At 41.5% G+C, this 27,112-nt stretch overlaps 1 protein-coding gene across 1 annotated transcript in view; it reads right to left on the minus strand.

The window, feature by feature from the left end:
* Window positions 1–26,411, minus strand: part of BCL2 (BCL2 apoptosis regulator) — a 168,995-nt gene extending 142,584 nt beyond the window's left edge. Inside the window, exon 1 of the mRNA XM_004422601.3 lies at window positions 25,841–26,411. Within this exon, the coding sequence (XP_004422658.1) occupies window positions 25,841–26,389 (549 nt within the window). The 5' untranslated portion in view covers window positions 26,390–26,411. The remainder of the gene's footprint in view (window positions 1–25,840) is intronic.
* Window positions 26,412–27,112: the final 701 nt, after the last annotated feature.

Below are 27,112 nucleotides of genomic sequence, written 5' to 3' on the forward strand. Positions count from 1 at the left end.
ATTTAGAGGTCAGTGGGGTCACTCATCAACAGGGATACCTTCCTCCAGGAGGTCTGAGCCTTAAGGGATGGCAAATTTTGGAAAACTTGGACGAAAGTAGAGTACTCTAGGATGTAAAAATAGCAGGAAAAAAAACCCCCAGAGCAGAGAAGACAGGATGGGTTTAAGGAGTAGCAGGGAATGCTGAATGCTGAAAATTCACAATTAGAGAGGAGCTTGAACAGCACGTGGGCTCCTTTATCTTGTAGGAGAGGAGGAGCCTTTTTTTTAATCAGGGAAGAATTTCAATCAAATCTGTTACAAAGCATAAGATACAGTGGAGTGAGGAGAGACTGGAGCAGAGTTAATGGAATCACCTAGGCAAGAGTTAATCACAGTGGTGGCAGCAAGACTAGCAAGGAATGGAGGAATCCAGAAATGACAGGGCCTTGTGACTCCTTCCACAGGGAGCTGAGCAGCAGCAGTAAAAATGCATCCTATGTTTTTGAGACTGGGTGATCAGGAGAATGGTAGTGACATGAAGAGAGACTATTGAGTCCAAGAAAGGTTTTGGAGGCACGATGATGAGTTCAGTCCTGAATTAAAAAATTAAACAATTTTTTAATGTTAAAATTCAGCTGCAAACAAGAAATCCAGGTGGAAATGTTCATCAGGTAATAGGATATAAGCAGAACTAGAGTCTGCAGAAATACCCATCTGAGAATCAGCTGCATATAGGTGACACTGAAGCTGTGGGGGTGGAGAAGGTCACCCACAAGAGAGTCAGAAAAAAGAGAGAGAGGAGTCCCAGTAAACAGTATTAAAGAAACTTCCAAACCATTTACTCAACATAGTCCCTCAGAACACATTTTTCAAAGCAAAAGAGAATTCCTAAAACTGGTATTTAACTTGAAATAAAGAAAACAACCTCAACACCTCATTCATAATAAGGGCAATAGTAGTAATCCTTTCCGACAAAGCTCAAGCTAGACTCCATTGCTAGAATTCCACTTGAGAGAGATAGCATGATGGAAGGAGAGAAATACAACCCATGGCTTTGGACAGCTCTCCTGTCACCGACTTAATTCATGCTTCACTCAGCGGGAAAAAATAACGATAGGCTTATATAAGTACTTCTGTTCGGCAGAAGGCAATGGAAACGAATAACCTAATTCATTCAATCTGCAGTCACCACAGACACAAAAACAAGAGAAGATATGAGCACTGTGTAGGATGAATGTTTCTTTCCTACTCCCACCCTCATCCCGCCCGTCTCTCTTTCCCAGGTCATTATCAACACATTTCAAACGCCTCAAAGATGTTGATAAAACAGCTCAACATCTGCAAACTCCTCCACAGAAGAGCAATATGTTCTCAAGACCGAACCTTCCCACCTTTGCATGGAACTAAAGCCTGACTTCTACCCTCGGCACCCACAGCTGTTTTCCATGAAGAGAAAGAACCCAGCCAACCCAACTGGCTCTTTGAAGGTACACCATCCTTTTCCTGTGGCCTAATTTAGCTGCAGATTGAAAAATGCAAAAAAGCAAAAAAATGGATAAGGTTTTCACAAGCATCATTTAGTAAGATGAGGCTGATTTTCTCCCAATATCAAATTCGTGAGGCGCACACGCTTGGTTTTCATTCTTCCTTATTTGTTGAAAGAATCTATAAATTGTTCTCAAGATGTATTATTATTTTGACTGGGGAGATGTAAGTTCATGGTTACAAAAAAAAGTCTACATTTTTCAAAAAGTCATCATTCTTCTTACCGAAGACTCACAAGACTGTGTTGATGGGAACATTACTTAGTTGGACAAGCTACTGTCACATATGGCCTGATGCTCTTCAACAGATTGTCATTAGCACTGGAAACCTACTCATCAAGTATCAACGGGTCCACAGCCCTGTTCTGGGCATCATTCAGAGAAAGTTAAACAGAGCTCCCCCCTCTTGGAGTTTGCCATTTAAACCAAGAAGTCCTATCCCAACCTGTAAACAAACATACAAAAGCACATTCAACAGCACAAAGGTGAGCAAATAGCTTTTGCACTACTCAGTTTATTTGGAACCTTTTTTGTCACACTATCATACAAGGCCCTGGAGTACACAGGGGTATTATTTCTTTATTTCTCAATAAAATAGAAAAAACTGCTAAAAGGATTTTTAGATGCATTGCTTTCTCATGTTGGAAAGGTGGAAGACAACCTTACTAAAACAGACACAAAATCTAGCTTATGTCTCTTCTTCCTATTCTTAGACTCCTAAACAAAGAAATGATTTCTACAAGGGCGGTTTAGGGAAATAGAAGAATCCCAAGGGAAGGAAGTTCAGTTAGAGTCCACGAAGGCCAGAAGTCACTTTAAAGCAGTGCTAAGCTCACTGGAGAGCCAGGCAATGGGAAAATGCGATGTGGCCACATCACAAGGGTGGAAATGAAGAGTCCGGATAAGACCTAGTGAAAGACTTAAGGGCTCAACTAGAGTGGTTCCAGTGGATATGTTTGGAGGGTGGTTTATAATGACACAGAAACCTACAAAACAGTTCCCTTGGTTTTCAGAAAAATACTGGAAGGACTCAGCACAAAATCAAAAGAAAAAATTCATGCCCAATCCTTAAAAAGATGGATGTATTCAGGGTTATCACTACAGGTGCCAATTTGCCTGGGGCGATCCCAGTTTACCCTGATGTCCCAGTGCAATGATTAACGACACTTCTTTTCACTCTCACAAGTATTCCAGCTTGGATGATAAATTTTATGGCCATCCTAGATATGAAAGAACAGCCATCTAATAGATCGAAGTGAACATCGAAACAAAATCCAAAATTTTAGAAAGGCTTTCCTTCTGAATTGTGCAATATATTTAATAAATAATCCAGATTTTATATATTCCACTTACATTTACAATCCTAGGTTGGGAGTTGCATTCTGATAATAAAGAGTGGGGTTGCACACAGAAGGATTAATGCACAATACCAAGCAGGTGCTCTGGAAATGGGCAAAAGAAGGCAATTCTTTCAAAGAGAAGTGAGAACGGCAAGACCATTTTCACCAATGCCTTGAATGAATGATTCTTCGACCCCGAGATACGACACTGAGCAATGGCTTAACAGTTCTCCTTGATTCTGTGGGTGAAACAGGTGTGTGTGTACACGGAGGGAGGGACTATCAGAAAAGGTTTCTGCAGCAGAAGGTTCCACCGAGTGAAGCACTCTCTGAGACCACGCACTAGGCTGAAAAAGCAAGCTCTCTACTGCGTGCAGTAGGCAAAGAGGCCAGTAGACAGAAGGTTTCCATGGTCTGGGCATCTTCCTCCTGTTCCAGGTGACAAGTAATGTCAGTGATGTCTCTCTTACCGTGGCCTGCTGGCTGCTGGAGGCTCACTTTGGATGGAGGTATGCTCTGGCAGGGGAAGTTCAGAAGAGTCAGGCTGGGCTCTAAGCCTCCTGTGAACATGTGACGCGCACAGAGATGACCCCAGCCGCTGGCTGGACCCAGCCCTCCTCCCATCAGGGCCAAGCCAGGCTCTCAGTGGTTGTTCCCCCTTGACTCCTGCCCCACAAGAGAGTACACAAGCAGCAGGGATGGGAAGATGAGGTTTAATCATATGAAATCAACATACTTCTCCAGACGGCACTGCCCAGAATGAAATGCTCTCTGATCCACTGAACATTTTAAATCAAAACATACTCAAACCCTGAACATGAGCAATGCTTGTACTTCTCTTTTTTGTGAAGGGAGGGTGGGGTGCTACACAGAATAACAATTTTCAGCATAGGAAAATCCCCAATACACAGGCTGACACCTGCTTTATCTATTCTCCTCGCAACCCAGTTAAATCACCACAAACAGCTCTTGATGAAACATCCTCCACAGGTTCAGAGATGAGAGTGACCAGGAAGAGCCCGTGCATGTGCTGGGCGGTGTATGTGTGAGCGTGGGCTGTGAAGGGGGTATATTCCCGGCAGAGGGAACAACACGCTCAAAGGAACAGCAGCATGTGAGAGCATAGCACATCTGGAAGACCCTGGATAGTTGGAATATTCATGAGTGTGTTTGTTCAGGGCCTGGGGGAAATTAAAGACATATAAAAATCACCACGCCCACTTTTTCGCCAGTCCACACAAACACAAAGGAAAATGGGATCAAACTAGTAGGCAAATCAAAAAGTCCCATGTCAAAACTTAAAGTGAGATTTCAAAATGGAAAAGTGTTTTAATAGATCTTGTAAATTTATGGAAACAGTTCCTCCTCCTGCTCCTGACCTTCTTCAGGCACCAATTATGAAACAGTTCATCTTTAGACCTTTTTTAAGAACTAGCTGCCTACCAGAGAGATCTTCACTTCTATGCTTCCTTTTTTTTTTTCCAAATCTAGCATCTCCTTGCCATGTGATACCACTATGCTTAGAGCTGGCAGAGCAAAAGCCTGTCATTCTTAAAACATGAAGAGAATAATTCAGCACCTTTTTTGTGATCACAGAGAATGCAATTAATACTCGGGCTGTCTTGGTATGTAGACCAAACCTTCTGCCACAGTGTTTTGCGGGGCTGCTGTCTAGGGCAGCTCTGCCAATCTTTTCATTCCAACAGAAACAATGCCAGCCTTCTCAGTGCTAAGCAAAGTATAATGAGGCGGAAATGGGGGCTGGAACCCTCAGTGGGGGAATGTGCTTCTGGGGTGATTCTCTATAAAATACAGAGCTATCTCAAGATCCAAGGGCTTTTGTCTCCCCTCACCTACTAAACGCAATTAAAATACAGTCTTGAAAAAGTAGTTAAATTCTTATGTTGTTCATCTATGGCCCAGAAGCTATTTAATTCATAGGAAGTATAGGGTAGAGAAAATAGTTGTAGACCGAGAACAGCAGTGATTTACTAAAGCAGATGATCCACGTGGGGGAATTACTACCAGTGTTACGTTAGACTCTCAAGATATAAGATAAATAATTGTAACTCACAGAAAGTACAGGGTTGAGGAGAACAGAGAGAGCCAAGAAAGACAAATAAGTATAAGTGTTTTTAGGTATTACACTATAATACGTGTCTATTGGCTCAGCTGTAAGTTAATCCTAGACCCCATCTTTGTCTCATTCAGGGCCAACAGAAGGGTCCAGGCCAATGATTATATTTACCATGGATCTCAAGGCCCCCAAGTATATTAGACAGAAGAAAGGACAGCAGTAAGATCCAAATCCCGATGCTATCATTGACAGCTTATCAATACTCTTCTTCCTGATTCTCTGGCCTTCAAAACACAGAGAATCACAAAATTTTAGTGCGAGACCCTCTAACCCAACTCCCTTGTTTGCAGATGAAGAAACTGAACCTCAGAAAAGTGTGTGACATGCCCAAACGGCAAGTTCCTGAGAGAGTTAGAAGGATGAAACTCAAAACCCTTGGCCCTAAGTGCCCTCCATACTTCGCTGATTTCACCTGCCATACCCGCCTCCTATGCTTGGCCTTGACAGTTTCTCTCCCGTCTTCCCTGGAAGGGTACCTCCCCACCCTTTGTCCGTACTGGGTGTGTGATATTGGGATAAAATAAGAAATAAATATTTGGTCTTGTCTCCGGTTCCTGGCACAGAGCTCCTAAAACCCTTGTAATTTCCTGAGTGATGGGGTGAGAGGAGCATCTTTTCTTATAATATTTGGCTTTAGTCCCCAGTTCCTGACACAAGAGCTTCCAAGAACCTTGATCTCCAGAGTGGTGATATGCTAAGGAGATGGCTGGTGGCTGGGGGCCCCTAGATCACTTCAGGATAGAGGCTGGTCACCAGAAAGGCCAAGGCATGCTTACAAGGGGATGGAACTTTCACCCCACTCTTGACCTCCTGGGGAGGGGAGAGGGGCTGTAGATTGAGTTATTCACCATTGGCCAATGAATTAATCAATCATGCCTATATAATGAAACTTCTATTAAAACCCCTAAACTATAGGGTTCTGAGAGCTTCCAGGCTGTGCTAGAAGGGTGGTGCTACCAGAGAGGGCATGGAAGCTCCAGCCCCTTCCCCTATACCTTGCCCTATGCATCTCTTCCACTTGGTTCCTGAGTTGTATCCTTTACAACAAACCAGTCATCGTAAGTAAAGTACGTTCCTGAGGCCTGTGAACCGTTCTAACAATTACCAAACGTGAGGAAGGGGTTGTGAGAACCCGTGGGTGGCCCAGACTTTCAACTGGTGTCTAAAGTGGGGGTAGTCTTGTGGGATTGAGCCCTAAACTTGTGGGATCTGATGCTAACTCCAGGTAGTGTCAAAACTGAATTAAATCATGGAACACCTAGCTGATGTCCAGAGATTTGGAGAACTGGCTGTTGGTGTGAGGAAAACCCCTACACGTGTGGTGTTAGAAGCGCCGGGAGTAAAATAACTCAGAAGTGACTTCTTGGATCTGATCCCTTGTCTCTTTGGTCCAGGGTACATGCTTTGTCCTTCCATCCCTCGGATGACTGAACTCAGTGTCCAGCCTGACAGGTGAGACCCACCAACCTTGCTTCATGCTGCCAGGAATGTGACATGACAATAGCTGACGTCCAACAGAAAAAAACATCCCCTTGTCATGACAACATGCCTTACCCCTCCCCTGCCCTTGACCTGATGGGTCCAAAAACTCAACCGTTAGTTGAATTCAACCAATAAGTCAAATCTCTCCACTGAATATTGCTACCACCTTTGATTAATGTGTCATACCAGCCAGCTGCAGGACATGCTTGTGTACATTTACAGATACAAACATACACACATATTTACTTTTAAATAGCACCCTGTTCTATTATCTTTGGTATAGAAACACAAGCAAATATTTCCATGGGAAACTTTTAGTTTATTTCTAACAGGCATTGGACTAGAAGTTGAAAGTGTGAAGTTCTACTGCCAGCTCCAACTCTTAGAGCAGGTGGGCAAGCCCCCCTCTTATTCTCCAACATACTCTCCTATAATAGCGTGGCCGAGGCCTTCCCTGCCCACCTCAGTGGATCGACAAGGGGAGCAACAAGAACTTCGATGTGAACACACTTTGTAAAGAGTTACACAACGTGCCATGAAACTGTCTAAACTGTACCCCATCTGTGGAAACAGAAAAGGTCTTTCTACCCTCCTATATAATAATATTCAAATATGGGAATAAAAAGGTGACCATCCTGTGCAACAAATGGTTAGCAGTCTAGACCAGTGCTGTCCAATAAAAATATGTGAGCAATGTATGCAATTTTAAATTTCTAGTAGCCGCATTTAATACATTTTATTTAAACCAATATATCTAAAATATTATCAATTCAACAAGCAATTAACATAAAAATTACTAATGAAACAGTCTGATTCATCTTTTCAAACTAAGTCTTTGAAATCTGGTGTGTATTTTACACTCTAATTGCATCTCAATTCGGACTAGCCGTATTTCATGTGCCCAGTAGCCACACATGGCTCGTGGCTACCATATTGGACAGTGCAGGAGTAGATTTTAGACACGGCATTATGGGTCCACACTTTGATGGTGCACACAAGCCTTTCTCCAGTTCCTAGCACAGTGCCTTGTAGCAAGCAAATGACATATACTGTGATCATGAAATATCTTGAGGATAAGAGAAAGAATGGAGGACTTTTAACAGGCATTAGTCTGTATTGACCTTTCCACGTTCTCAAAACACAGAAGTCCTGGCTTGCAGGCTGCCAAAGGGAAAGTTGCTGCTCATGACGAAATTCCAGGCGAGGTCTCTATTGATGGTGTGAGCCATTCCTTCCCAAACTGCCTGTAACCTGCCTCACTGCAGACTTGTCCTTGCTTCTAAAGTGGCCGCTGCTAAAAGCCCAGGGAGACTGCTGAAAACAGATGAGTACTTGTCCCTGGGTCCCATATCATTGCAAAATCATTTGCATTCTCTTAAGCAAATTTGCATAAAACTGGAGCCAAGACAGCTTGGCTGGGTTTCCAGGCCACACTCTCTCCATGCTGCTATGGCCACCACTATTTATCACCATTTAGGAAGGTGACAGAGCAAGACAGGCCCCCAATTAGAATCAGCATAAAAATGGAATCCCTTCCCCACCCTGACATGAAAATCAGTGTTCTCCAGGGTAAACGAGTGAAGGAACTCAGAGATGTAATCTGGCTGCTGCATCCTTTGTTATGACAAGAGTTTATTTTATATGATTCTGACCTACGGCATGAAAACACAGCTTCAGTTGGGGCTGTGATGATCCGTGACCACACACACCTGAATGCCAGAGCTGGGATTCCGGCCTGTGAGCCACCTGGGAAACCAAACTCCCCACCCTTCATTCCAGAAAGCCACAGGCTTCCATCCCAAAAGCAAAGTTTACCCTGAAGGATCCTTCTCCTTTTAGCCAGGTATGTTGAGGGCAAACTCAAGGGGCGACCGCCTCCACATGCACACACTCCCTTCTCTTCCTTTGGGACTGAGGGACCCAGTCTACGGATGGCAAGTGGACAAAGTAAATGACACAACAGAGAAGGCAAGTGCGGAGGGGAAAACACACAGAAAACAATTTGAAACTCTTACATTTTGTTATCTTATCTCAATTGCCTATTTCTTTCTAGGACTATCTCCCAGAGAATTCCATTTCCATTACAAAACTGGTTTCCGATGCCAGGGAAAGACTGGGATGCTGTTATTACTGCCATTGTTCTTTCTACTTAGGTCATCTCAGATGGTACGTCTACATGAGATAAATGGTTTCCTAAACAGGCTTCTCTGCATCCTGCCGCTGGTTATGTTTGCCCCGAGTCCTCCTTCTGGGGCCTTGATAGAAGCAGCTTCCTGGAAATTCCAGGAGAAGAGAGGGCACAGAGCATTGTGATTAAAAGCACCAAGTACTCCTCGGACACCTGGGTTCAAATCCCAGCTCAACCACCACAGCAGCTGTAATTAGTCACCTCTTCAAGCCTCTGTGTGTCCTTATCTGCAAGACAAGGTAAAACCACACCAACCTCCCTGGACAGACTGTCATGAGAAATACATGCGCTAATGTAGACAGAACATTTAGAAAGTGTCTGGCATGGAATACACACCCTATGAACTTCTGGTTGTCATGGGTATAGCTGGGGTGTCCCTTTGACACTGTACTGCTTGTAATGTCTGCACAGTCAGCTGTCTGTATTGTCAGTTGGTCAGTAGACATTTACTGGGCACCTACCATGTGCTTGCCCTGTGCTAAGCACTGAGCATCACTGATCACCGGTGTGGTCAAATCACATCCATACCCCTCAACTCCGAAGCACAACCTTGCTGATTCTACCTTTGACATGTCTTTCACAGTGCTCCCAACCCAGTGGGAAGATGGGGCAGGTGTCCAGAGGCAGGTGCTCAGTGCCATCCTAAGATGAACACCTGCCCCATCTTCCCATCCGGCCTCCTCCACCCTCTGCTGCCCCCTCCCCCACCAAAATACTGCTACCAGCAGTATTTTCTTCAACAAAATTCTGCTCATGTCACTCACCGTTCAGCTAGAAACCTTCACTGGCCTTTCCACTACATGAAAGATCAAATCTAAATTCCTTGGGGAGACACTCAGAGCCCTAGTAAGTCAGCCTCGATGATCCCTCAGCTTCACCTCGTTCCATTCCATCCCACACCTACATTCTTGTTACACTGACCTTTTTACCATTCCAGAACTTGTCAGACCCTCTGTTACTCTATTCGCTCATGTAACTGTTTCCCGTTCTCCTCAGAGAAAGCTCTTACTTATCTTTCAAGACTCAGGCCAAATGTCACCACCTCTGTGAAGCCATCCTTAATTTTCTCAGGAGAAACTCACTGAATTGTAATATTTCTGTTTGTGTGTGTTTCCCCAGGAGACTGCCCTCCACAAGGCCAGAGATCAAGTCCAGAAACCTAGTAGGCACAGAGAACGTTGAATGAACAAATGACCACATTTTATTGTGCAGTGCTTGCAAATTGCAGTCATGAGGCAGATGCTCAGAGTTAAGGCATCGCAAGGCAGCTCCGCACACGAGCCACTCTATACGTCAGGCAGTAGGCGAGGCCAGCTATTCTAAATATGCAAACAATGTAACCGATGCACAGAGTGGATACTTTAGATATAGCAATATAGCAAAAACTCCCCCAGAAAGAACAATATCCATATCCACTGGAGTCAAGCTCCTCTTAACACTCTACTCTAAAAAGAGAGGTAGGAGAAGAAAAGGAATGTAACAGGTAAGCAAACGCCATTTCACGTTTTTTAGCCTATTTTAATTTTTTTTACATTGCTATCACTTTGCCTTTTCTCTTCCACCACATTCTGGAATGAATCATTTCACATAAGTGGATTTTTCAGATGACTGAAGATTAAACTTTTAAAAAATTTTAACCATTTGGAATGGAGATATTTCTGAAACTTATTACCCACTTTCCCTGAACTCTTCCACTCTTCTGTGGAAAATAACCCTGTCTTGATGACTCAGCAGCATCATTAGGAATAACTAAGACTGTACCGTGCTACAGGCCACGAGAACCTCAAATGCTGTTGTGATCTTCATCACTGTCTGCCCCACACAGAGAAGCCTCAGACAGCTGTGTTTTTTAGTTCCTGAGCCGGTTTTAACAGCATTTTATCTTCTTCCTCATAGTCAGACTCTTAAAATAATTTTTCTAATAATTTGCTAGCCCTCTGCTGCCAGCTCAGTACTAATTTACAGTATTTGCTGCTTCTATGGGCTGGGGGAAAAAAGGATATTTAAAAAAATAACTGGGTGGAAAAATTATTAGGCCTTAAAAAGGAATGAAATTCTGACACACGCTACAATGTGGATGAACCCTAAAAACATTATGTTAAGTGAAAAAAGCCAGACACAAAAGGACAAATAGTGATTCCACTTAAATGAGGTACTTAGAATAGTCAAATTCACAGAGACAGAAAGGAGAATAGTGGTGACCAGGGGCTGGGGGGTGACGGGAAGGTGGAGTTATTATTTAATGGGTACAGAGTTTCAGTTGGAGGTGATGAGAAAGTTCTGGACATGGATAGTAGTGATGGTGGCACAACATTGTGATTGTGCTTCATGCCACTGAACTGTGCGCTTAAAAATGATTAAAATGGTAAATTTTATGGTATGTATATTTTACCACTATATATATTTTAAAAAAAGAAAAAAGCAAACCTCTTAAGAATGATGGCTAAGCTCTTATGAGTAATGGGTGTGAACTTCAGCACGTGAACTTTGTGGCATCCTTCTGCACAGCAGGGGTTGAAATTACTTCCTAGTTCCTAGTTGTGTTTAGATCATCATAATTGCTCAACAGAGATCTCTGAAGGTGTTAAAGGACTCTGCAGTCATCAAGGCCTTTTATTCACAAATTACAATACTGGTGACAAACGGGCGCTCTTCATTTGCACGCAGACGTTATGAATAATCTCAGGGAGAACTGAGGCCAAGAAAGGGCAGAGCTTTCTCCTCTTCACACTGGAAACCAGTGAGCTCGTCCTGGGCACAGAATCCAAATCCACCCTTCCCTCGTCCTGAGATCAATCCCCATAACTAAGAGATCACATTAAACAACAAAGATCCTAATTATCTGAAGTCATTAGGATTTTAAGGATTTGTAAAAATACATGAAGCAGACTTTTAAATATTATACTGTTGGGTTATAGCTTATAAATTAAACATTTTAGGTTATATTGGACCAACATTTTTAAAGCAGTCTGGTTCATAAAAGAGAGAGGAAATCGCTGGTGGCATGTTCAGTTCAACTAACAGAGAGCCCAGGGTTTGGGGAGCCTGGGGTTGAACTCTGTCTCGCTTAATGAAAGGTTACTATTGTCCCTCTGCCTGAATAATTTCCCTTCCTTTTCTGCTTCCTTATGAAATACCATGAAGTTCTACTCTAAAAGTTATAACATGTTGTGCCTGGGAGAAATGTTTGATTTTTTATTTATATATGCTTTATTAAAGAAACTCCTTAAAACAGGTTTTTTCTTCTGAATTTGAGTTACTTATTCTGCACATGAACTTAAAATTAGTTAAGTATTCAATATATATGTGTTTAACAACAGAAAGAGATGTGTACATTAATGAGAAAAAAAAGAGATGGGTTTTAATAAGGAACCTAGTAAGAGTTTCCTATCTTGTCAGAATTTTGTATTTAATGTTTCTTTCAAGAAAGTAGTTTCCTGGCCCATGCTGAAACTCCCTGAGCCCCGCAAATCAACACAGCAGCATCCTGTTCAAATGTTATTATGGAAACACTGTGCTGTTCTAGGCCAAATGTATCCAAATTAAACTGAGGGGGATGGAAATAACTCTCCCTTGATACACCGTGGTTGCTGAAGGTGGGTTTGTTTATGAGTAGAATAAAATTTACAGCTAAATATAAAAACAGATACATCATCATCTTGTAAACTTGAGTAACATGTCATTCCACCTCTGGACTCTGGAAAAAAACACTAAGGTCATGCCTAAAATAAGAACAGCAAAGGGCTTGACGATCGCATCAGAGGTAAAACCGCAGACTTTTCCCACCTTTTGATTAAGGCATTAGGCAGGTTACAATTGGACAGTGAGATCATTTCTCTTGAACCGGGAAAGCACTGTGGATTTGTTATTCCAACACACACACACGCTGACCCCTGGGAGAGCTTCTGAATCAGGTGTCTGGTCTTGGAATGAAGCAGGGATTACTCCCTAATTTTCAAAGGCTATATATACAGACTATTGGAGCCAAAGAGGAAACAGACAGAAATGAAATGTTTCTCTTTCTCTTTTTTTAACTATGAAAGAATATTTTAAATCCGTGTTGTGAAAGATTTTACCTCCTAGTTACTAAAATAATGATGACTAATTGGCTTCCTAAAGAAACACAAAAGAAACCAAAAAGTCACATACATCAAATTGTTATTTTTTAATAGGTTTCTGTTTTAGATTTTTAAAAATTTCTTTAAGTTTCAGAAGTCATCAATCACCACTTGGATTGCCCAAAAAAGGATCTGGTTTTGCCTCTTACTAGGCAAAGTTACTTGATTTTGCAGAACCTCTGTTTCCTCATCTGTAATTCCACTTCCTACCCTCAGGAGAGGTTATTGGGGTTAAATAATCTCCTATCCATAAAAGTGTTAAACCCAGAGTGAGGCACATATTGGGGTTCAATAAATGCTACTTTCCTTCCTTCCTCCCGACTTTCAGTGACTGAGGCCATTGACCAATGTTGTGATAAACAGAAATGGGGAAAATGGAAGGATCAGTAGGGGTAAGCAAAAAGCGTTCCAGACATTTTAGCCAAAAATAGTAGACGTCGTCTTTAATTCCATATTGCGATGGTAACCCATTTTAAACTGATGTACAGGCTGTATTATACTAATATATGTATTAATTTTAAGGTAGAACACTGCATTTTCAGCTAAGTTAAAAAAGCCATTTAACCTCTTCTGTGTACATTGCAATACTACTAGAAGAACCTCAAAAACTAATACAAGAAGTTAGTATTGCCCCATCAGCACTCCTGTATCAATCTGTCCTGTTTTTGTTACACTGTAGACCTTATATTATACTGTTAATTATTTGCCTATTTACTGTTCTGGCTTCCCCACAATGTTGGATTCATGAGAGGTATGAGAGACAGAACTGGGCTGTCATGTTTTCTGTGGTAGCTCCAGCATGCTTAGAAATATTTCCTGAATGAATGAAATTGAACTAACACAGCCACATGCCCTTTAGACACTATGGAACTCCTACTCATGAAGGCTCCACTATTTTTTAAATTCAACGAGCCCTTCACTCGCCAAATTTATGTTGGTTATCTAAAGAGAGGAGCCCAATTTTAAAAGTAAATAAAAACATGGATTGCTAGTTAGATACCAACAATCAAAAATGATCGTCTATGTTCATATAATTCCACCTGCCCCCTGTTGAAAGGGGCTGTTTCCCAGAACCCCTCACACGGAGTTTAGAGAACTCTCATATCCATCATAGCACTGTCCCCTGAGGAGGGCTGACATGGTCAAGCCCGGCCAGCTCACAAGCACACCCAGGGGGTCTTGCTCAAATGTGCGGACATCAAATGGCAAGAGGTGAGATGCCCCTCTGCTGTAAACACGAAACACTCTTCAAAAGCTGACTCAAAGGAGGGAAAACAACTGGAAACAAAAGACTACATTTTAATTTTCCTGAAAATTTTTGAGATAAAAAGCAGTAAGAGGATACTATTTTTCAAAATCAGATATACTTGATTAAGTTTCTGTTGAGGAGTCTGGTGTCCTTATGAAAACAAACCAAGAGAAGCAGCACAGTGTAAAGAAATACCTACTGGACTCCAAGTCTGGGAATGAACACCGGCTCCTCTTGACTTACTGGCTCTCACGTAGCTTTGTTAGGCAAAGCTTTCTCTTCACAAGGGAATAAACAAATAACAGAAAGGGTGTGGGGAAAGGAAGGCAGAGAGAAGTGGGAATATAATACCTGCCTCGCCTAGGGTTGTCGTGAAGACCAAATGGGCCAACAGATGCAGAATTCCTTTGGAAACTTAAAAATCCTCCATCGAGGCAGGATACCATTGTTGTAACTTTTTCACCTTGAGGAAAATTCTATGAAAACTGCCTTTCATAATTGAATTCTTTCTTCAAATACACTTTTGTGAACTGGTTGTTAATGAAGATTTATTACAATGTGAATTCTAACAAAATAAAGTTTTCAACCAGGCAGTGTTGATTTAAGAGAATGGGAAATAAGAAAAAAATACTCATATATAACCAGAACAATGACCACATTCTTTTCAAAACGATTACAGAAAAAGACCACTGTAACTGAAGAAGTGAGCAATGTTCTGAAGCGTTCCCTCGATCACTCCATCTTCCTAAAAATCTCTCCATTCTAGTCCTAATCATTGCTCAAAGCTATCAATTTCTTACCATCCTCACCACCATTCCACTGGGTCAGGCACATGGTCTCTTGCTCATTTACTGAGCTAGCCTCCTACCTGTCACTCATTTCTCCCCAGTCTCATGAACTGAATGAAGTGGAGCCATAGTGACCTTTCTAGAGTAAACCCCTCCATAGTGGTACATCTCCAGCATCACCTTTCTGGTCCACCCTCCTGTACTCCTCACTCCAGCCGGGCTGGACCTCAGTTCCTGCAGCTCACCATGTGCTCTCTTGCCTCCCGCCTTTGTTCTCTATGTTCTGTCTGCTGGCCACACTTTGCTCCTCCTTCCCACTTCACTACGATTATTCCAGCTCATCCTTCAGGCTTCATCCCCCTTTCCTGGGAAGACTTCCTTGATTCTAATAAATGCCCCCACTGTTGCTGCATTTCTTCTCTCCTAGTTGCTGTTTTATGATTTCTACCCCCCAGACTGGAAGCCATGTCTGTCTGGTTCCCACTTCCCACTTCCCCAGGGCTGGCCTACAGCACACGCTCAACAAAAAAATGTGTGGGATAAACGAACAACCGATCTCCTGTTCTGTCTGCTTTAATTGTACGATCCAGCGCAAAAAAGCAATTATTCTCTAGAAAACACAGAGATGCAAGTAGGTCCTTAATAAGAAGAATGAGGACATCCTCTTCAATATTGTGCCGAGCCAAACAGGTAGAGAGGTTTGAAGGAAGAGTCAAGTGTCTCAACTCATATTAAATTTCCCCAAAGTCTCCACATTTTAAAACCACTAATTTACTCATTGGTCATGCCCTTCCAATATTCCTTACAAAAGGTGTGTTCAAATTCCATTTGACATGTACTTTCATCAGTTAATTTTTAATTGAGCCAAATATTAAATGCTCACATTAACCAGACAAAGCGTGTTTAGTTGCTGATTTGCAGTGACAGCTTGTGTTATTCTCACACACAGGCCAAGCATGAAATGGAAAACTAATAACCCCTTAAGTGTATTCTCAAAGTATCATTTATGGGAAAGAAAACTACATTCAAAGGAAACTTGTGCAATGGCTGTCATTTTTTTTCCCTGAGCCGCAAGCTGTTACAAAGCAGGGAAGCTCATTTTCTCACGGATACAGACAAGCTCAAGAATCCCACTGTCACTGGATGTATTCATTAAGAAGGAATCTGGCAGCAGCACAGGGGACAGATACTTCGGAGAACAGGCCAATTATCTGGGTGTCCTTTATAATTTGAAGTTTCTGAATTCACTCATAGATAAGCCACTTGAAGAGGGCCTGGCAATGGGAACATAATGCACAGATGGCCACTGAAGAAACAAGAGGGAGGAAGGGAGGATGGGGGAGAGAAGAAAATTTGCTTGTGGTTTCATTCATGGGGACAAATCTGTAAGCTGACACATCCCTCTTTTTAAAAAGCCCCTAGAGAAGTACGGTCAAGCTTCACTACAAGTAAACAAATCATACAATCGTTCTCAAACAGATGACAAATGATGAGCAATAATGCTTTGAATTTGCTTCATGCCAAGGGATGAGAATTCTCAAAACAGAAATTCCACCAGTTCTTAAAACCACAGAAAGGCTATAATACTCACTTCAACCAGAACAGAGGACTCAGCCCAAAGCTGCCAGGCCAGTGGTTTTATCCATGACATCCTTGGTGGTCTTCTTGTTGGTCAGTGTCTGGAGAAATGAAATCTTAGGTTCTCTCACCTCTGGGAACACTGAGCTGATTTCCACCTTCAACTGGCTGCTTGTTCTTACGAGAGAGGAACTAGGGGACCATTTATCTTTGTGACTTTTATGCTGTAGTTCTTTTATATTTGAACTACAACACTAACCAGAAGGAAAAAAACCACCTTGTTCCATTGTGATGACCACAGACAAGCCCTGATTTCTTTAATTACAAGGTGATGAATAATCTCAGATATCACGACTTTCACAGACTGGACTGGGCTTGAGATATGAAACACAAGGACTGAGAGTAACTATGCATACATATGTAGACTGTGTTTATGCATTCTTTGTATAAACAGATAATGTGACAATCGATAGGCTGGTCTACTGTTAGCATTTAGGAGTAATAAAAGTTGAATGTTTAATATAAAGCAAAATGTAGAAGATTTCTCTTCAGATATGAATGTCATACTTTTTCAATTCAATGATGAAGGATGAAATCAGAACATTTAATAGGTATTTTTCTTTTCTGTTAAATATTAACGGCTCTGTAAGATGGGACACACATACACTCTATAATAAGGGGAGTGGGAGAACATTAGTTGGTTAGGATGAGTTAGATGCCCAAAGTGCCTCTAAAATAAATCATTTTATTAATTCGTTCATTCATAATCACTGTGTGCACCTACTATCTACTATGCTAGGTGAAGGTTAAATTTAATAGGAGAAATATTTTATTAAATGAGGAAGTTCCAGTGAAGGAGAATACGTTGATTGTATAAGACCTAGAGCCACAAATGGAGGATACTATTAAGATATGGGAACAACACCTATTTGACTCAAGTTGAATTATTTTTTAAGTAGGCAAACTGGTAGTGGGGAGCCAAGCTTAGAATAGTAAAGATCCACATTAATCACCTTCACCCAATCCACAGAAGTCTACAAAGGACTTTGGGGAAAGGCAGTAATAAAAGAAGACAGACTCAGCAGTGGCAGTAAGGACCACTTTTGGAAATGAAGAAAATGGGAAATTTACACAGTTTTGGGGAAAAGGCATATTGTATTCTAGCCCAGCTTCTCTCCTGAGCTCCAGATCCTTAAGGCCTACTGCTTACTGGGCTTTTCCACTTGTATATCTATCCTATTGGAAGCTCAAGTTGAAAATGTCCAAAATTAATTTCATCACATTTACCCCGCAAAACAGTAACTGTTCTTACCTTTCCTTTCTCTCTTAAGGACAATTATCAGTTTCTGAACCAGCTAGGTTTGAAACGAGTCCTCTGCTTCTTTCCCTCCCTTATTCCTCACATCCAAGCGGTTGTAAATCCTTTGGTTCCACTTCTGAAACTGTGGTTCGACTCCCACATCTGTCCTGTCTCTTCCATTCTCCACTCCACCTCCATGGTTCAAACCTTCTACCTGGTCTTCCACTGTCCAGCCTTAGTCATTGTCGATCTCCCGAAAGCCCACACATCCCGCCTTGTCTCAGGACCCTTTCAATATCCTTTTAACCTCTACCAAGTTAAACACAAACCTCTCAAATTAGGACCCAGTCTTAGCTCATGAGAGATCTCTATGCCCTGTCCAGTCAGACTCTTTACAATTCCTCAGTTACGCCTCATACATCCTTGCCTGCTTTGACACCTCCAGGCCAGTTACCTGAAATGCCCTTCTTTATATCTCCTACCTATTCTCTCCTGCACGAAACTCTTCCAGATCCCCTTCTAGCGAGACCCGATCTCTCCATCCACTAAAGAGTGTCAAAGATTACAGCAATTTACATACTTATCTTAGTCTCACCACAGCTTGTAAATTCCTTGAAGGCAAAGGTTATCTTACACATTTTTTACTCAAACACCTGGCACAGAGCTTTGCACAGAGTAGGCCCTCAATAAATGTTTTTTCAATGAAAACAGTTCGTGCACATGCTATACGAAATAACAAGCTCTTTATAACCCTTTCCACTTCCATCACTGACCTGGTTACTAGGCACTCGGGGTTAAGTTTTGTGAACAACTGCTCATTTTCCTTGATTAAGATTTCTTCAAATCGTTTTCTCCTTATACTGTCACTTTAATATTTAGTAAGTGGCTGTGCCCTCACTATACTTATAATTTTATCAAATAGCTCAAAACCACCTCAAAAGTTTTCAATGTTAAAAAAAAAAAGAGATGCTGGCAAGAATTCATAAAGGAAATGGCTAGGAGATAGTCCTGAAACTTTAGACTCAGAAGTGCCAACTGGCATCCTTTATGGATTTGCTTTTTTCCCCCCAAAGGGATAAAAAAATCAATATCTAAAGCTGATGATATAATTTGTCATTAATTTTTTTCCTATGCCAATTGTAAACAGGCATTGAATTAACAGGACTAAGTATCTGTCCCATAGTCTCTTAGAAAATTCTAATGCAGCTAAGTGGAACATATGGCTACAATTCAGTTTCAGAGTTAATACATAGATATAACATTCCTCGTGTTGTAAAGCAGAAGAAATCTTAGTATTGTAAAGAAGAGTTGGAAAAAGTCAAGAAAAGACAACCGGTAACATCGATCCCTTGTTTGTTGCTACAAGCATTAAAATTTGTAAACTCTCCATTTGTAAACTCTACAAACTCTTTTGTAGCTTAAGAAACGACAGTTAAAAACAGAGAAATATAGTCATTGGAACTGTCACAAGAAAGATGTGTTGGTCTCAATCGAAAAATCTCCCTTGAAAAATTAAAGCTTCACTTGACACAGTGGGTCCTCGGGTTGTTTTCAGGAGACATAGTGAAGAGGAGAGTGGAGTCGGTCATAAGTTCCTGACTCATTATGTTGAAGCCCTAGAGAGCTGAGGAGCTGATTATTAACTAAAAATGGAATATGGCTCTATCCCTGAAATTCTGAAGGCAAAACAAGGAGCAGAATGGAAACAAAAATTTTCCAAATAAAGAGTTTCCCAGGGAAGTGCATGCTCCGTGCGCAATGTGGAAGAGAGGTACATTCCCTAGGGAACTTTCTCATAGAATCCCATCCATCACCCAAGAAAATCACCCAAGTGGCTCTTATTATGTTGCTACAAATGGCCACACCAGCATGTCAGGGAGATTCCCTTTCTAACATGTTGAAGAAGGCGTTTGGGGAAGTAGTCTTTAGTATAAGCTATTTTAGTTAAGTTTAGTTCGTCAAAACTTATCTAAGGCTAGAGTATGACCCCCTCTAATCTCTCACTGCAGAGATCAGAGCAAGTGAAAATTCTGCCAGCAGATTCTATCTTTTCCCTGCACAGGGTTGGAATTTATGATCTCGGATCTGTCGACAGAATTTTTCCTTGCCCTGCTGCCTCTAGCAAAACTGGAGCAGGGGGTGTATTCTAGCTTTGATCAGACCCCATTTCTGCTCCCTCTTGCTGCTATCTGATGCTCTTTTCTTCAGGTGAACCCTACCCTTCACGTACTGGAAGGTAACAAGGAGCTACACCTAGGACGTCTCCCTGCGGTGGGATGATGGGCAGGTAGGGGACAGTGATGGAGGTTGGGGTGGGGTCCTGATGAGAAAGCCCAAATGGCTTGGGAGAGGTAGGAACAGTCCTTCCATCACCATTCTCACTGAAGGACAGCTGGGTTTATCTTTTGCCTGGCAAATAAAGAGCAGAGAAATAGTGTTGGCACTATCGAATTGAACATGCATCAGAACAAGGGCAACCTATAAAAAGACTTATAAAAATGAAAACAGCTTTGTTGTAATTTCAGAAGTTTTACAATCTCCATTTAAAGACAGAGGACCACAAATGCGTGAAGTTAGGTGGTAAACACCTGCTCTTCAGGAACACAAATGTTACAGTGGACTAGAAATGTCTATAACCAGCATTTTGGAAGAGAAGCCTCTTAATAAATAGAACAGTACTATAATCTAAAACCAAAACAAAACAAAAGCTTTGTTTTATCTCTCCCGAAGGAAGATCCCCTGTTCTGGTTCAAAATCTACTTGTATGTTTGCATACAAAAACGACTTAAGAAAGTTCTTCAAATTAAGCTATTCTAACCATCCTCATCAGAGCCTTGATTGTCTCTGACTTAAAAAGAATTAATGAAATACTTTAAAAACTGCAGGCTAGTGTTTAGTAAGTCTTCTTAACGTGTATAAAGAGTGCTTAATGGGTAAATATTTAACAAGGGAACTCCCCCTGCCTTTCAGTTCTCTTCAGCAATATGTCTGCCTTATAGAGTATTTTAAAAATTCTCCACATTTCTTCTCCTATTTAAATCAAGCCTAATGCACACATGAACAGGCATATGGTTAGAAATAACTTTTTTAGATAAAGATTGAAGTGTATGCAAAATAACACCTTTTTAGTTTTTTTCTTTTTCCCTCTAAATCTCAGAGTCTAGGATCATGCTTATCGGGCTGCGTGGTGACTATGACTTTACTCAGACACCTAGAGCACCAGCCTGTGAGGTCATCGAGGGCAGGGGTAAAGCTTTCTTTCCTGTGCCCCCAACCTAACCCAGGATCGGGCATATAAGACTTGCGATCGTGTCTGTCGAACAAGCGTCTCCGTCATTGGATGATTTTCATTGGTAATCCCATTTAGAGGTCAAACACTAATTTTGTTTTAATTAAACCAAGAGGGATGAAAGAGAAACTTCAGAGTGAAGTAAATTCACTGAGTGGTCTCCTCTATATAGCTGGAGGAAAAGGTGACTAGCCTTTGAGGTTACTGCTATACCTGAATAAGGTGATATTAGATTACCTTAAAAAGGTTTAACAGAACCTTTGAACCTCAAATACAATATATCTCTGGGGGGAAAAATACCTTTCTACTTGTACACTACAAAGACAGTGTTGTTTTTCTAGTACAAATGCACTTCTGAAAGTGCTTTACTAAACTATTGCTAAGACACGATGAGTGACCTCAGAAATGGGTGTGGGGGTGTGATGAGTGGGAGAGACCCCTATTAATACACACAGCACCCACACACCTGCTTTGTGAGTGGATTTATCATTCCTCCAAAAAGCTGACTAGGACTGGGAGTAGAGATAAGGAAAAACTATAAGAGTTTGGTTTTTAAAAAAAAAAATCTGTGGCTTTCTGTTACCTAGTGTGTTGTGTGGCCTAATGACATTTAAGCAATCTGAAATGTACCAGTTCAATCAAAGATTGCCAAAAAGATCAATCAGTTCTCACTAGAAAGCACAGCTAAATGTAACAGGATGTACAAAAAGAAAACCATGTTTTCAACGGACATTAAATAGCAACAAAAGCCCTGAAACAGAAAAGAAATCTGAATCAACTATAAAACTTTACAAAGGTCCAGAAATATAATCACTCAACAGCACATGACTGCAAACTCTAGGAGCAATAAAGTCTTTTTTTCCCTCCAAAATACATTATTGAAAGGGGTCATGTGATTCTTAGCAGGCAGAAAGAAGCACTTTCCCAAGGAAAGTTCATCATTAAATACATTATTTAAGACTGGATCATCTTCAGGCTATTTTTATGCTATCATTTTGCTGCCAAAATTGGCCATAAGCATTGGATACTCAGCCACTAGAAAAATGATGCTTTTTCACGCGTTTTGCACACTGGCACTAGAATGGTATTGCTTTAATCAAATGTTTTGTTGGAGGTGGATTACATAAAGAAAAGAGAAACTGCTTGCTGACCAACTAATAAAAAGGAAGCTAACCTCTACTGGATGTGGAGAAGTAAGTTCCTGTCTTCCGAAACCACAAAGACCCAAAGACACACACACGAAAAAGTCGTACCACCATCTCATCAACAGAATGAAGCCAATCTCTTGTTTAAGCCATCTCATTCTTTTAGTAGTCCACATCTCACTCTCTTCTAAGACACGAAGCTGAATGTTCTCACATTTCTCACTTTGGAGAGTGCTGTTAATTTTCACTCACCATCAACTTGCCCGTAACTCAACCCTTTGCTTGTAAGAACCCCTTCACCTTGAAGCAGTCTCAGGACCAGTAAACTCGTTCACAGAATTTAAACTGTGTTACAAAGGGATGCAATAACAACTAAGGGAGCTATTAAAGGAGCTAAATCTCCTGCTTTTAATTCAAGTAGAAAAACTATCTTACTTTAATGTGGTCAGTGATGCCAATACAAATTGTATAGCTACCATGAAAAACATTCTTGAGAGGACTGAACTTATAATAATTAATCTCCTCTCTCTCACTCATTCCAACCTATTTCTTCCCAGGGTCAGATCACTCTGGTGGACATCTGGGAAACAGTCAATATTCTAGGTAAACTATGAACCTGTGAGGCCACTGGAAAGGGACACTGTAGGATCCATCTCAGATTGTCTTTCTTCCTAAAAGATGTCCCCAGGAATCAACGGTAGATGATGGCAGCCAGCATCTCTAAGCTTAACGTGCCTGTGAACACCTGTAGGTTGTGTGAACCACAGATTCTGACTCAGTAGCTCTGGGGTGGGACCTGAAATTCTGCATCTCTAAGAAGCTGCCAGGTGATGCCCATGCTGCTGATCTGTAAACCACACCCAGAGCAGCAGGGTCATAGACACTTCTTAGAACTGCTGCTGTCTCGCTGTTCCCTCTGTCCTGCCTCTCTCTGGATGCCACACAATGCCTTATTCAGACTTAGGAATATAACCACACTCTACTCTACACGTAATTTCTTCTTTAGTCTTTATTTAATTTGTAGGTTTCTGGGACCATCTCTCAGACGCCTCTCATTCCAAGGCCCTGCTTTCTCCGTGTTATGGAACGTGGAACACAAAGAGTTTTCCTCAGCCTCAGAAGGTTCTGATTTTGCATCAGCAGCAGCAAAGAAAAAAAAGTGACTTCAAGTCTAAAGCCCCCATTAGTACATATTCAGCAGATGAGCTGATGCACTAAGTCCTGGAAACAGTGCAAGTCACTGTCAAATGTCAAAAGAATGTGCCAGCTCTCTTCTGAAACTTTACCATCGTTATTAAGAGTACTTTACACCATAAGAAGCAACATATTATTAGAGATGCAGCCCTGACTGATGCAAATTTGGAGGAAAATCTGTCTGTATGCTAAATGCCTAAAATAAAAATTTAGATTAATAACACACATTTGAAATGATAATCACTCATAACTCTCAAATTCTACCACTTTTATTCCAAAGTGTCCATTTATGATTGCATTTCCCAACATATACTTTTTTTTGGCCAAATTCCTTTGCTTTCCCATACAATCATCCTTCTATCTGTTGTTCTGAAAACTACACATTTTACCATCAGCCATTTGTGCTTCTATATGATTTATTTTTACTATAAGAAGTTTTGTCAAAAAAATGTTATCATGTTCTACAGTATGTCATTGTGGTTTGGCATCATAAAACGTAGCCTCTACATTTATCAACCTCAGATACCTGTTGACCACAAAGATAGGCTCTATTATGAAAACTCTATTTTGAAAGGAGGAAAAAGTGAGCCTTCACTTAAAAAGAACACTCAACTATATGAGATGTTAATATACCACAACTCAACAACAAAGATCAAGGTTATATCTTAATTTCTATCATAAACATACACCTCTGTTTCCCATCTTTTTATTAAATTACTTGATAGACGACAGTTACCACCTTGGCTTTCTTTCAGCTAAAGAGAAAATTTTAAAATGCTTTTTTCATAAAATATGAAATAGTAAAACTGTTAAATCAGTTTTACTTTGGTTTTAAAATGATCCTTTTGGAGTCTGGAAGTCCCTACCTTTTTGGTTATGGTAGTTAAAAATAAAACCACCTACTTAACCAAACATGGAACAAAAATATTCTTTTCAACCTTTAGTGAATTCTTCCAGAATCACTAAAGATCTGATAATACGGATCTCAAAAAACAAAGAATTTATAAAGAGTCTCTAAATTTTAGAGATTTAAATGGGGGATATTTTGGTTAATTTTACTTTCAAGCATTGAACAGTGGCATCAATATTTCGTCAACTTTGGTCAAATAGGATCAAATGTTCATGTCAGTCAGCTACTTTTCTTGGCCTTTTCTCTCTTTAGCCCCTTAATATCAGCATATTTTGTAAACTGTAGTAACGTGCTTCTTGAAATTGAATCCACTTGTAGTCATTTTTAGGCTTTTCCCTTCTGTTAGGTCCTATAAAACAACAACATCAGTAATTCTCCCTAGAGACTATAAAAAAAAACACTGAAGTGCATCCTTTTTCAAAGATAATTCTTCAGATTAAAAAAAGTCTAAAAGAATTTCAGACAAGAATTATTCCTCTTTTACTTTTTCATAAATTAATAATTATAGATACAAAGTGTAGATATCAATTACAATTCTTCAGTCTTAGGATCTGCACCCCTCCCTCAAAGAATCACACACAAAAAAGAACTTTATGGTAACGCAATGGAAGCTCTATCTAGCACAGTACCAGAAAAAAAATCATCTCACAGCTGTTCTTCAAAACTCCAGGCATCAATCACTTCACCTACAGTCAGAGCATGAGAGAATCCACAGCTAAGAATCAATTCTTCTACCCTTTATATAGATACTGTAGATGCAAGATTTTTCAGCAGAGGAGACCACCAAATGATGTGGATTCTAGATGGTGAAAAGTAAAAGATACTAAAATTCCAGTAAACTTTAAAATCATACACCAGTTATAGAACACAAAGTACACAGCCAATGCAAATTCTGTCACTGATGAGATCAAGTAAACATCCATAGCCAAATTCTTCAAGACACTTGGTCACTGCCACTGGGAATGTGGCACACACTGTAGGTTGGAGTCCTTGGACTTTGGGAAAGTCAACTCACCCCTTTACAAACACACCTAAGTTTTCCAGGGAAAGGGACTACACTGGTTTTCCTCTTTGGGTAGATTTTACCAAGTGAGTCAGAAAACTCATGCCCTTGGTCCTCTGGTGAAGTCTGTTCTAATTGGGTGGTTCTCCAATTTTAGTACAAAGAAGAAACTCCCAGGGGGGCTTGTTTAAGATGCCGATTGCCAGGACCCAACCTGGGTCTGGTTCATGAGTAGTGCCTGAAATCTCCCATATTAACAAGGTACTCAGGCCAGGTAACTGTGATGCTGGGGATCCTTGGACCCCCAGTTCGAGAAACTCTGAAGGGATTCCATTTATCCCGAGATCCTACTGAATAGCAAATGCGGAATCTTTGGACCTCAACGGCTGACAAGCAAGTAAAACACTTTTGGCGGAAAGAAATGGTCACAGGGTTGGCAGGGAGAGTTCTGTACAGGGGAAGCAACAAACCTGATTTTATTTCACTGGCTCATCAGCCTGCCCTTGGCCCAGGGGCCCATCCACACTCCAACCACCGCATCTCAGACCTGAGAGGTCCAGCCCAGACTCACATTCAACCAGACGTGCACCTACCCAGCCTCCGTTATCCTGGATCCACGTGTGCAGGTGTCGGTTCAGGTACTCAGTCATCCACAGGGCGATGCTGTCCACCAGGGGCGACATCTCCCGGTTGACGCTTTCCACACACATGACCCCACCGAACTCAAAGAAGGCCACAATCCTCCCCCAGTTCACCCCATCCCTGAAGAGCTCCTCCACTACCGTGGCAAAGCGTCCCCTCGCGGTGAAGGGTGTCAGGTGCAGCTGGCTGGACATCTCGGCGAAGTCGCGGCGGTAGCGACGGGAGAAGTCATCGCCGGCCTGGCGCAGGGTCAGGTGGACCACAGGTGGCACGGGGCTGAGCGCAGGTCCCGCAGCGGCGGCAGGGGCGGCCGGGGGCGGCGGCGGCGAGGTCCTGGCGGGCGCGGGGGTGCGCCCGGGCTGGGAGGAGAAGATACCCGGCGCGGGGGCGGCCCCCACCTCTCCGGCATCCCACTCGTAGCCCCTCTGCGACAGCTTATAGTGGATGTACTTCATCACTATCTCCCGGTTATCATACCCTGTTCTCCCAGCGTGCGCCATCCTTGCCCCGAGGAAAAGCAGCTGGGTACCAACAGCACCTCTCGCCCCCGCTCCCGCCCCACGGCCCCGAAAGAAAGAATAGTTATAATCCAGCTATTTTATTGGATGTGCTTTGCATTCTTGGATGGGGGGGTGTCTTCAGTCACGCGGAACACTTGATTCTGGTGTTTCCCTCTTGGCATGAGATGCAGGAAATTTTCATTTAAATTCCTTTCGGATCTTTATTTCATGAGGCACATTATTATTAATTATTGTTAATATCAATCTACTTCCTCCGTGATGCTGAAAGGTTAAGAAAAAAACTAATAAGTCAAAATCAGGTGCATTTTCCCTCACACACTGGATGAAAGCAGCGCATACACATTCCAAGTTACACAGATAAAAAGAATGTAGTAAACTGCTTGGAAATTAAACTTACTCGAATGCACTTAAAGTTAAAATCTCAAATGTTTCTATTGAAAGTTACATTAAACCAATTTCCTGTGCAAAGAACTTACTTGTATTTTTTAAGGACAGCATGATCCTCTGTCAAGTTTCCTTTTTTGTGAAAATAAAAATGCATAAGGCAAAGATTCCAAAAATCCTCCGAACTCTCCGGTTATAGCTGCTTTGAAACTTCCAAATGAATCAGGAGTTGAGGAGGGGGTGGGGGAAGCGGTAAAAATTAGGAGAATTTCCAAATTGATTCCCAGACTTCTTCAAAGAAATGTCAATCCGCAGGAA

The sequence above is a fragment of the Ceratotherium simum genome, chromosome 14 (assembly GCF_057802395.1).
Source record: "Ceratotherium simum simum isolate JZ-2026a chromosome 14, ASM5780239v1, whole genome shotgun sequence".
NCBI lineage: Eukaryota > Metazoa > Chordata > Mammalia > Perissodactyla > Rhinocerotidae > Ceratotherium > Ceratotherium simum.